The sequence below is a fragment of the Gouania willdenowi genome, chromosome 8 (genome assembly GCF_900634775.1).
Source record: "Gouania willdenowi chromosome 8, fGouWil2.1, whole genome shotgun sequence".
NCBI classification, from domain to species: Eukaryota; Metazoa; Chordata; class Actinopteri; order Blenniiformes; family Gobiesocidae; genus Gouania; species Gouania willdenowi.
In genome coordinates this window covers 33,395,997-33,408,496 of record NC_041051.1, presented here as the reverse complement: position 1 = coordinate 33,408,496, position 12,500 = coordinate 33,395,997, and the positions used below count along the sequence as shown (strand labels likewise).

General features: G+C 39.7%; 1 protein-coding gene across 1 annotated transcript in view; it reads right to left on the bottom strand.

Moving 5' to 3' along the window:
• Positions 1-12,500, bottom strand: part of LOC114467937 (tetratricopeptide repeat protein 30A-like) — a 15,460-nt gene that overhangs the window by 2,814 nt on the left and 146 nt on the right. The window contains exons 1-15 of the mRNA XM_028454476.1: positions 12,430-12,500; positions 12,029-12,094; positions 10,320-10,529; positions 9,597-9,653; positions 9,392-9,527; positions 7,968-8,072; positions 7,778-7,906; positions 5,690-5,739; positions 4,251-4,403; positions 3,956-4,021; positions 3,816-3,869; positions 3,489-3,554; positions 3,278-3,354; positions 2,954-3,161; positions 2,077-2,148 (exon numbers count right to left, since the gene is read on the bottom strand). The exon at positions 12,430-12,500 is cut by the window's right edge and continues 146 nt beyond it. Of these exons, the coding sequence (XP_028310277.1) occupies positions 2,077-2,148; positions 2,954-3,161; positions 3,278-3,354; positions 3,489-3,554; positions 3,816-3,869; positions 3,956-4,021; positions 4,251-4,403; positions 5,690-5,739; positions 7,778-7,906; positions 7,968-8,072; positions 9,392-9,527; positions 9,597-9,653; positions 10,320-10,529; positions 12,029-12,094; positions 12,430-12,477 (1,497 nt within the window). The 5' untranslated portion in view covers positions 12,478-12,500. The remainder of the gene's footprint in view (positions 1-2,076; positions 2,149-2,953; positions 3,162-3,277; positions 3,355-3,488; positions 3,555-3,815; positions 3,870-3,955; positions 4,022-4,250; positions 4,404-5,689; positions 5,740-7,777; positions 7,907-7,967; positions 8,073-9,391; positions 9,528-9,596; positions 9,654-10,319; positions 10,530-12,028; positions 12,095-12,429) is intronic.

The window sequence follows — 12,500 nt, the reverse complement described above, 5'->3', positions numbered from 1 at the left end:
CCACATGTTTGGTTAGCTTAGCATGTAGTGACCAGTGCCACATGTTTGGTTAGCTTAGCATGTAGTGACCAGTGCCACATGTTTGGTTAGCTTAGCATGTAGTGACCAGTGCCACATGTTTGGTTAGCTTAGCATGTAGTGACCAGTCCCACATGTTTGGTTAGCTTAGCATGTAATGACCAGTCCCACATGTTTGGTTAGCTTAGCATGTAGTGACCAGTGCCACATGTTTGGTTAGCTTAGCATGTAGTGACCAGTGCCACATGTTTGGTTAGCTTAGCATGTAGTGACCAGTGCCACATGTTTGGATAGCTTAGCATGTAGTGACCAGTCCCACATGTTTGGTTAGCTTAGCATGTAGTGACCAGTCCCACATGTTTGGTTAGCTTAGCATGTAGTGACCAGTGCCACATGTTTGGTTAGCTTAGCATGTAGTGACCAGTGCCACATGTTTGGTTAGCTTAGCATGTAGTGACCAGTCCCACATGTTTGGTTAGCTTAGCATGTAGTGACCAGTCCCACATGTTTGGTTAGCTTAGCATGTAGTGACCAGTGCCACATGTTTGGTTAGCTTAGCATGTAGTGACCAGTGCCACATGTTTGGTTAGCTTAGCATGTAGTGACCAGTGCCACATGTTTGGTTAGCTTAGCATGTAGTGACCAGTGCCACAAGTTTGGTTAGCTTAGCATGTAGTGACCAGTGCCACATGTTTGGTTAGCTTAGCATGTAGTGACCAGTGCCACAAGTTTGGTTAGCTTAGCATGTAGTGACCAGTGCCACATGTTTGGTTAGCTTAGCATGTAGTGACCAGTCCCACATGTTTGGTTAGCTTAGCATGTAGTGACCAGTCCCACATGTTTGGTTAGCTTAGCATGTAGTGACCAGTGCCACATGTTTGGTTAGCTTAGCATGTAGTGACCAGTGCCACATGTTTGGTTAGCTTAGCATGTAGTGACCAGTGCCACATGTTTGGTTAGCTTAGCATGTAGTGACCAGTCCCACATGTTTGGTTAGCTTAGCATGTAGTGACCAGTCCCACATGTTTGGTTAGCTTAGCATGTAGTGACCAGTGCCACATGTTTGGTTAGCTTAGCATGTAGTGACCAGTGCCACATGTTTGGTTAGCTTAGCATGTAGTGACCAGTGCCACATGTTTGGTTAGCTTAGCATGTAGTGACCAGTGCCACATGTTTGGTTAGCTTAGCATGTAGTGACCAGTCCCACATGTTTGGTTAGCTTAGCATGTAATGACCAGTCCCACATGTTTGGTTAGCTTAGCATGTAGTGACCAGTGCCACATGTTTGGTTAGCTTAGCATGTAGTGACCAGTGCCACATGTTTGGTTAGCTTAGCATGTAGTGACCAGTGCCACATGTTTGGATAGCTTAGCATGTAGTGACCAGTCCCACATGTTTGGTTAGCTTAGCATGTAGTGACCAGTCCCACATGTTTGGTTAGCTTAGCATGTAGTGACCAGTGCCACATGTTTGGTTAGCTTAGCATGTAGTGACCAGTGCCACATGTTTGGTTAGCTTAGCATGTAGTGACCAGTCCCACATGTTTGGTTAGCTTAGCACGTAGTGACCAGTCCCACGTGTTTGGTTAGCTTAGCATGTAGTGACCAGTGCCACATGTTTGGTTAGCTTAGTATGTAGTGACCAGTCCCACATGTTTGGTTAGCTTAGCATGTAGTGACCAGTCCCACATGTTTGGTTAGCTTAGCACGTAGTGACCAGTCCCACGTGTTTGGTTAGCTTAGCATGTAGTGACCAGTGCCACATGTTTGGTTAGCTTAGTATGTAGTGACCAGTCCCACATGTTTGGTTAGCTTAGCATGTAGTGACCAGTCCCACATGTTTGGTTAGCTTAGCACGTAGTGACCAGTCCCACGTGTTTGGTTAGCTTAGCATGTAGTGACCAGTGCCACATGTTTGGTTAGCTTAGCATGTAGTGACCAGTCCCACGTGTTTGGTTAGCTTAGCACGTAGTGACCAGTGCCACATGTTTGGTTAGCTTAGCACGTAGCGACGTCTTATCCGACTGATATAAAACTAGATGTAAGGACCATGTGTTACCTCCTCATTCTGGTTGATCATGACGTACGACACACACAGGTTTGCCAGGACGACAGCACTCACGTTGAGGATCTGCAGCGAGGAAAACAAACTTTTGTTGCATTTGTGTTGACTCAAGTCTGATTTCACACCTGAAGATCATCAGAAACTCAAAGAACAACTCACACCATGTGTAAACACACTCATCACAACATAACACCATCACTGGTTGATCTGTAACAGCAGCTGCTCTGAGCGCTCCTAAAGATACCAGGGGACACATGGGAACCGTTTCAGTGCTTTGATGAGCCTGGATGTCAGATCTCACTGTTCATTCAGCGTACACACACACACACACACAGGATGCTCATTGGCCCAGCACATCACTGCAAACAAACAGGAAGTGCAAAGCAAACCAAAGCCACGCAGAGTTTATCATCGTTACCGAGGGTTTGCATCTGCAGGGACACTCCACAATGTTACACTGCTCCACCTGTGCACAGAGCCACGCTGTTCAGTCCTGATCTAAGCCCCGCCCACCCGGAACCATCGGAGCAAGAAACAGGAACCATCAGAGCAGGAAACAGGAACCATCAGAGCAGGAAACAGGAACTATTGGAGCAGTAAACAGGAACTATCGGAGCAGGAAACAGGAACCATCAGAGCAGGAAACAGGAACTATTGGAGCAGTAAACAGGAACTATCGGAGCAGGAAACAGGAACCATCGGAGCAGGAAACAGGAACTATCAGAGCAGGAAACAGGAACCATCGGAGCAGGAAACAGGAACCATCGGAGCAGGAAACAGGAACCAACAGAGCAGGAAACAGGAACCAACGGAGCAGGAAACAGGAACCATTGGAGCAGGCAACAGGAAGCAGGAAGTGAGCAGGACTCACGCTATCGTAGTGCTTCTTGACGATGGGCTCGTAGAAGCCGATGGCCTCCTTGTATTTGTCCTGCATGAAGAGCACGTGGGCCACGTTGAGCTTCCACGTGTCCACCTCGTTGCAGAACTCCATGGACTTGTGGAAGATCTTCTCCACCATCTGGTAGTGTTCCCTGTTCCAGTAGATCTTGGCCTGGGCCATGAGGACCACCATGTACCTGAGGAACACACAACAAATCCACATTGGAGTCAAAAGGTGACAAAAAATGGTAAAAACATATTTTGGATTTGTTTTAAAATAAGAACTAAATGAATTCATATTCATAAAACTCACTTCTCCTGCATGTGGTCGTATTCCTGCAGAACTTTTTTCTTCACCTCGTCGTCTCGAGACATCTGAGCCTCCTGAAGCTGAGACCACAGAAACCAGTAAGTGTGTGTACTGGTACTGGGTGATTTTAATACATTCATACCACATAGTGTTGATTAGTGAAGACATTTATTTACATATATGTATATATATATATATAACAATGCGTGATCACCTGCTTGGTGAGTTTACGAAGCTGTTCAGTCAGTTTGCCGTTCATCTCCTCGAACTTCATGAAAGCCTAAGAAAATTAACAAACATCCATTAAAGTTCAAATTATGAATTAGTAATTAATTAGCTGAGCTGCACAGTGATCAGATAAATTAAACTTTATGAAAAAATACAGTAGATCTAATAATAATAATACTACTAACAATAATAATAGTAATAATAATAACGGTAATAACTAGTAACAATAAAAGTTATAATATTAAATACATTGAATAATATTCAGAATAATATTACTGTTTTCTACAATAATAAATCAAACAAACAGTTGTACCTCCTCTGGTGCAGTCTGACATGTGAGCAGAGCATCCAGGAACTCATACATGTACTGTAAACAAACAAATAAACAAACAAACAAACACACCGTCAGTGACTGGGAGCTTTGTTTACAAACAATCATCAGCTGACACTCACAGAGGAGAGGAACTTATAGGTGAGGTGAGTGTTTTCAGCCAGGACATCAGCCGCCAGGTCATAGTACTGAGGACACACACACAGACACACACACACACACACACACACACACACACACACACACACACACACACACACACACACACACACACACACACACACACACACACACACACACACACACACACACACCAGTTGTGTAGCATTTCATCATAGCGTTGTGGTCATCCCTTTGTTGTGTGTTGTTGTTGTGTTGTGTAGTGTTGTTGTGTGTGTTGTTGTTGTGTAGGCCCACCTCGTGTTTGCAGTAGAGCAGCAGAAGGTTCCTGAAGGTAACAGGAGGAAACGACGGCTGCTGCAGCAGAAAGGCCAACTTTTCAAATCCCTCTGAAGGCTTTGAGTCCATGTTTAACAGAGCCTGGTTATGGAGGGTCACTGGATCCAGCTCCTGATGCACACCATGATCAATTATCAAACTCAATCACAATCACTGAGCCTTTAATAAATAAGCCCAAAAATGTAAACTTCCTCTTGTGTTAGCTTTCTGTTAGCATCTCTAATGCTAACGAGTCGGTTTGATCCATGTCCTAAATCAGCTGTAAAATACACTAATAAATGTTATTTATTTCTTTACTATTGGTTGCCTTGTCAGACTTCCTAATCAATGAAAATATAGATATTGACATTATTAGTGTGAGCATATGAGCCTTTTTTCTGTCACTCTACCCATAGATTTAATTTATTTTTAGAAACAGTAAAATGACCCTTAAAAGAACTATAACGGGTAAAGTTGATCTGAAACATATTTCAATAATTATTAACTACGTATGTGCGAGACATAGAACTGTAACATGGTTGCACAGGTTTGCGTTTTCTGAACTCAAATACAATTAAGTTATGATTACAACAGCAACAGATATTTGAAAATACAATTACAATTACATCATAATTGTAATTAATAATTACGCTATTACAATTTTAATTGACCCCAACCCTGAGACAAACGAACACAAAAACAATCTCTTGTGCAAAATAAAAAACTGACACATTATTATTATTTTTCACAATACGGATAGTTTTGATCCAGATTACATCTTTTGAACTTTATTGTCTAAACCTGAGGGTGTAGACCAGAGGTAGGCAACTTTTATCACAGCGGGGCCACAACATGATCAACATTCATGTCAACATTTAAAATAATGAGTGATCTGAGCATTAATACAGGAAAGAACAAAGAGTTTTTATAGTCATTTTGTGTTTTTTCTGTAAAATGTGTTTTTTTGGAGTCATACTGTGTATTTGTGCTGTAATTTACATTTTTTTGGGAGTAATTTTGTGTATTTCTGTTGTCGTTTTGCTTGTCTGTTAGTACTGTGGATTTGCTGAGTCATTTTTTATGTTTTTCTTGTCTTATTGTGTATTTTTCTTGTCATTTTCTGTGATTTTGTATATTTTTCTGAGTAATTTTGTGTATTACTGTTGTCATTTTTTAAATTTGTTGTAGTAGTTTTGTGTGTTATTGGAGCATTTAATGTGTTTTTATCTTGTTTTTTTTTTTACTGTATTTTCCTGCAATGTTGTATTTCTTTTTATACATTTACTTTGGGGGCCTCATAAAATTAGAGCGAGGGCCAAATGTGGCCCCCGGGCCGCCAGTTGCCTATGTCTGGTGTAGCAGATTAGTTCCTAGGTTAGTTCCACTAGGGGGCAGTAGCTGTGTGTGGATAGAGTTACCTCCTCTGATCTGGGCGGCATGTCAGTCAAAGCCTCCTGAGCTGCCTTCACTGCACACAGAACAGAGAACCTGCAATCAGCTTCACAGACAGCCTCACAAAGACGTTAGATCAGGGGTCACCAACATGGGGCCCGTGGGCAGGGACTGGACATTTTTAGATGATTTATATGTGAATGTAAAGGGCCTTGTGTGAAAATAAGATGGTTAAGCATTGAAACAATGATTGATGCTGCATCAGGGCCCTAGCTACCACCCCCTTTAAAACAGAGCAAATGGTACGACCCACATGTGCTGCTGCTGTGACATAGATGTGACGTGGAGCGGGAGATAGACAGCAGCAGGAAACCATGTCTTTCCTCAAGAAAGGAAAACCAGGCCATAAACACAGAGAAAGTAGAGGGAGAGAAGGTGAAATCAACTGTTTACTTAATTCTTCAGCTTTAAAATACTCACATCTTTATTTAGGCAAAATATTATTTTGTTTGAAATAAACTACGTGCACTCTTGAACATTTAAATGCTGGAACATTCTTTTTGCACTTCAAATCTTAATTAGAAAATTAAATTGATCTGAAGAGTAAATTTTGCTGCCACCAAGTTTTAGTAGATGTAAAGAGTGTCCCCGTGATTCTAATCATTCTATATTTACCTTTTATTAACCTTTGTACACGTTTGCTTTGTGTGTGTGTGTGTGTGTGTGTGTGTGTGTGTGTGTGTGCGTGTGTTAGTTATACCCCCTCCCCCAAAAAAATTAAATCACCAGCCACCCCTAAATTGTTGTAAAAATATGTCAAACACAATATTCAATATTAAAATATAGTAAAACAGATTTTTAAATACAAGCAATGGATATGGAGTCATTAGGTTATTGCAGTTTTTTTCAACCTTAGGGTCAGGACCCCATGTGGGGTCAGCCTGGAATTAAAATGGAGTTGCTTAAAAATGTCTAGTAATTGTAAAATAAATAAATAAATAAATAAATAAAGCTTAGGTAAAAAAGGATTAAAATTGTATTTTTATTTTAAATTAGTATTTTTCAAATACACATCACACAATAAATATAAAGTAACTGTATCCTATACTTTAACTTTCTCAAATATAAATCTAGTTCAAATAAGATAAATAAATAAAAATATCTAACGTGGCACACTAGTCACTTTGTCACTAATCTGGAACACACTTTAATAAACGTGATCAAAAACTAATTCTAGAAGAAAAAAAAATGTTTTTGGGGTCACTGGACATTTGTGATATCAAAATGGGGTCACGACCCAAAAAAGGTTTGTAACCTCTGAGTTAATGTGAAGAAAAAAGAACGCTTATGTAATAATAGAGAAATATTAGTATAGTTTACGGGCAAAATATAAAAAGTGTACTTAATTTACAGTAGTGACCAACAAGATGGTTTGTACCCAGAACCCAAAATATGGTGCTACGCCCCTGCTCACGGGCCCATGTGAGGGGCCCTCAGACCTGTTCTAACAGCAGCACTAGTCACTAGTTAACAGAGTTAACACTAGTTAACTCTGTACCAGGATTCAAAGTCACAAAGATAATCTCAGATTAACAGATGTAGTTAAATACTGCTGCACTTGATACGTTCTTGTTTTAAATTAACTATCCTTAAATGTTCATTTACCACAAATGTGTTTCAATAAAGATGCTGCAGATTTGGTGTTTAGATTTTGATGTTTTTTTTTCAAAATAAATACCAAATTAAATAGAATTTTAAAAAGATTATAAAATCTTACATAATTGTTAAATTGTAAGAACATGCTTCAGATAGTAAAAGAGTAGTCAGTGGCTAAAGAAAAATAGGAACAATGATGATTCCCAATGACATGTTTCAGAAGTGGTCGTTTGAAAATGAAACATTTTTAAAGTCTTTCTTCGTTATCTTTCCCTCTATTTTAAGTGAAAATCGTAGTTCTTCGGATTATTCAGGAACTTTGAAGTAGCTCACGGTTTCAGAAAGGTTGGTGACGCCAGCATTATATTGTCAGTTTCACTAATGAATAATTAATTAGTGACGCTTCGTTTAGAGCCTCTCAGAAACATGAACGTTTAACAACTCAGTAGTGGACTCACGGTTCTTCAGCTGGTACTCGACGGCAGCTTTGAGGTTGAAGGCCTCGATCAGAGCGCTCTGATGCAGCACCAACGTGTTCCCCACGCTGTGCACGTCGATGCCTTCTGTCGTCATCCCCACGCTGAGCTCTGACAGTCAGAGAGTTCAGTGTAACAGAGCTCACAGCAGGAGGAGGAAGAGAACCCTCACCTGGGTGCTCCCTGATTCCTCTCTCGATGATCTCTCCGATGTGTTTCAGAGCCTGGTCGTAGTTCTTCATGCTGTAGTGGGTCAGAGCGATGTTGTAGGACAGCGCTGGAACAATTAGACACACCCACGCACATCAGATGGAAAAAAAATGGAGGAGAAAGAGGTTAGAGTTTGAATAGAAATGATTTAAAGTGACACTCCACTGTTTTTACTAATGCTTATACAGTGCGCTGACGCTCTGGTGGCTGAAGTTAGCGAGTAATCACAGATTGTTGAAGGACTTCCTCCCAAAAGCTGTGTGACATCATCAATCACATGATTTCAAGATGGAGGAACACAGGCTCTAAAACTGCAATGCACTTATAAAGGTGATAAGGATTAAATAGCAAATATAATGTATTTAATGCCTAAATATGATTATATGTCCAGCAACAGCTGTGAGTACACATCAGCATGACTGTCCTCAGATCAGTACAGATCAGATCAGATCAGATCAGATCAGAATAGAGAGGGAACAAATGAAGACAGGCTTGAAACAATCATCCACTGTTAAATCTATCATTTTTCTGCACAAGAACATGAATTATCCTTACATTTGATACGTGGATTATATAAATAGATCCACTGCTGTCTCTGGTGCAGCGGGCACACACTGCACAACTGTGTTTGACGTGCGTTTGTTTCCACGTGCACTGATCTAATGTTGACACAAACAGTTTATTAATAAAAGCAGGTTTACTGTACCACTAAAACAAATGTAAATATGTCATTTGTACGAGTAAAAAATAGGTTTTAATTGATGGTTTCAGGTCAGTCTCTGATATAAATATATCATGTTTGACAGACCTGTAGGTTTTACTTTTGTTTTGTTGGGTTCTGATCAAAGCTTGAATAAGGTTAATATTATAAATGGTCTGTGTTTAAAAGAAAATCATCACCACAAAACACTAAAACTAAATATTTATCTCTCTTTTTCTGTCTCCATGCACGCACGCACGCGCACACACACACACACACACACACACACACACACACACACACACACACACACACACACACACACACACACACACACACACACACACACACACACACACACACACACACACACACACACACACGCACACACACACACACACACACACACACACACACACACACACACACACACACACACACACACACACACACACAAAATAAAGCCATGTCACGTAAGGCAAACAACTCTTTGGTGTAAATGAGACGATAAAACAATGCAACTGGAGAATCTCCTCGTCCTCCTCTGCACCTGATCATTCATTCTACGTTTTTTTTTTTTGGTCGACTAATCGCTACGTGTGTCATAGTCTTGGTTGACGAACCATTTTCTTGGTTGACTACAGCTCTGTCCTGTCTGTTCCTGTCTCATCTAGTTCTCTGATCACCTGGTGCGTATCCCAGCACTTGTTTTGCACACTGGAACTCCTTGCAGGCCTCCTGGTACTTCCCGTCCTGGTAGAGCAGACAGGCCGTGTTGTAGACGTAGTCGGGGTCGTCCTGAGGAAGCTGCTCCAGCAGAGCCTGTGAACCCACGGTGGGGGGGTGGGGTTAATCAGAGGCTGAGATGATGATGATGATTGATAGTCTGACCTTGGCAGCAGTGTAGTCCTCCTCACAGTACTTGATGCAGGCCTGCAGTTTGACCATCTGTGATGGAGCAGGAAGAGGAAGCAGTGGTGAAACAAGGACAAATAAACATCATCTGATCTGAACCTAAACTATAAAATCATCTTTAAACAAAGGAAAAGTCAAAGAATAAAATGTTCTGTATGGAGCAGGGTTGGGCTCAATTATAATTGTAATCGTGTAATTGATAATTATTTACAATAATGTCGTAATTATAATCGTAATTGTTATTTTAAAAAGCTGTCGCCGTTGTAATCGTAATTCAATTGTAGTTGAGTTCATATAATTAGGGCCCGAACACAACGGTGCGTCGGACCCTAATGTGATGCACCTCGTTTGTATTATTACTATTATTTTATTTACGGCCAAATGATCACATTTTTTGAGGGCCTAAACACGTCGAAAAACTCGTGAAAATGTTAACGCATATTAGGACACACGCACACGCACACAATAGTGGCCGATCCAATATAGCCAATCAGATCAGTGTAAAGCCTAATATAAATATATATTTAAGGTATCTTGGTGTGGCTGCAATTTTCTACATACTTGTGTATATATTTATATATACAGTATATAGTATACTGTATGTATTTATATAGATATAGTATACTGTATATATTTATATATATATATAGTATACTGTATATATTTATATATATAGTATACTGTATATATGTGACATACCTTGGTGTGGCTGTTGGGGTTGTCCAGGCCAAAGGAGGCCCTGGTGGCCTCAGCGTAGGCCCCGGCCTTGTACAGAGCCTGGGTGAAGTAGACTTTGTATTCCTCCACCTCTGGGTGCAGCAGGGTGAGCTGCTCGTAGCATTCTGCAGCGCTGCTGAAGTCCTGGATGTGGTAGTAACAGAAGCCCAGCAGAGACAGCGCCGCACGCGACTGACACAAAACATTAGAGTTAAATAATGCATTTAACACCCATATGTTCACAATGACACTGCTCTGTCCTCTTCTGAAAAACGAGCCCCCTCCAGAAAGTGCCTGGTGCAGGCCGCGCCTACACGTTGAACATACACGCCCACTCTCTCCAAGCTAAAGGCATGCAAGCTACATACATGAAATGTGTTCTCTGCATTTAACCCCTCCTTGAGGAGCATTGGGCAGCAACGGTGTAGAACCAAGGGAGCAGTTCCATTTTTAGTATCCGTTATATTGCCTTTGACGTAATCTGGTGTGTTTGTGACACAATGTGACGCAGTGGTTGGACAAAGCAAATGATTATCACCTTAAATGCACTAATCCTGTGGTTAATAGAGATGAGGAGGAGAAGAAAGTGAGTTAGCAGCTTAACACTCTGGTGTTTGAAGCAGCTGAGTGACTCTGCTGCTGCTTCTGCTGCTGTGATAAACACAGCCTGAAGCGCTGAGACGGACTCACAATATCTGTGTTTTACTGTAATGCGCAGTTTTTTTGGCTGAAAACAATAACAAGTGTGTATATAGCAAAAATAAAATCACTGATCACTGATCTCCCTCAGAGTGAGGCATGAAGTCAGCATCTATAGACACGCCCACTCATGAATATGCATGAAGGCCATAAAACAGCCTGCTTTGTGAGTTGCTGGCAATATTTAGTATGATTATAATTTTTTAATTCAAAATAAACATGATACTCTCTCCCTCTCTAGTACCCCCTGTAGTGCCATCGTGTACCCCTAGGGGAACACATACCCCCATTTGAGAAACACTGATGTAGCTCAACCCTGTATGGTGTTAATTAACATTTATTACCAATGATGAGGAAAAGTACAATTAAATATAAAGTGTGAGTCAGAGGAATTCATTCTAACACCAACAGGGTTAAATTAACTGAGTTTGTGTAAAAAAAACAAAAAACATTTTAATTAAATTCCAATTGATTTATATCATCTAATAACTTTTAAAAACCCTAAATAATTGTCACAAAAAAGAAGTAAAATCCACATGATTCATTACTTTTCCAACTTCCTGTTTTGTAAGTGTTATGAATTACTTAATGAATGTGTATTATGAAGGTTTATATTATTTATTAGTTTATAGTGTATTTCTTTGGCTTTGGATAAAACTAGTATTTTAAGATAATCATATTGAGCTTTTTTCCATTAACACCAAAACATCAACCAAATAAAATATAGGTTTTGGTGAATAATCTTTAACATTACTTGTTGTTATAAATCATCAATAAAAAGCCTTTTTTTAATTTAATTTAATTTTTTATTTTTTTTAATCAAATTTTAACTGAAAACAACAACAAAAAATGTGAAAAATTACATTTAAAATAAATTTGTTGGTTGTTTTTGGACTTTTATCAACAGTCTAACGTCTTCTCTTATTGATTATTAAAACACAGTGAATAATGATTGTGTGTGAACTGTAATGTATTGATCACTGATCACATACCTTCGTGTTCTTTTGCAGTTGTCCGTTTAGGATGTGAATAGCCTCCACATACTGACTCTCTTTAATCTAGAGAGAAAAATTACATAAATATCAGCAAATAACAGATAAAGAAGTCCATATTCATTTACATTCCGTGATGGTTGAGGAAGAACTGGATTCATATGGTTATTTTATTTATTTTAGCATAAAACGCAATCGAAATAAATAATTTTTAAAAGAAATCACGAAAGTTAAATTAAATAACTGAAGCTTATTGGTTTAACTTTACATTATTTATTTATTTGTCGTGTGATTTTAATAGAGCTCCAGACGCTATAAATTAATAATATTACCCTAAGGTTGCCTGGGTGGTTGCTAAGCTATTATGCTAAGCTAACATGGACTCAAACATGAACTCTTACCAGTTTGTAAATGGTTGCCGTGTACTCTCCATCTTTTATGGCCGCCATGGCCCCAAATGAGTAGTTTTAAA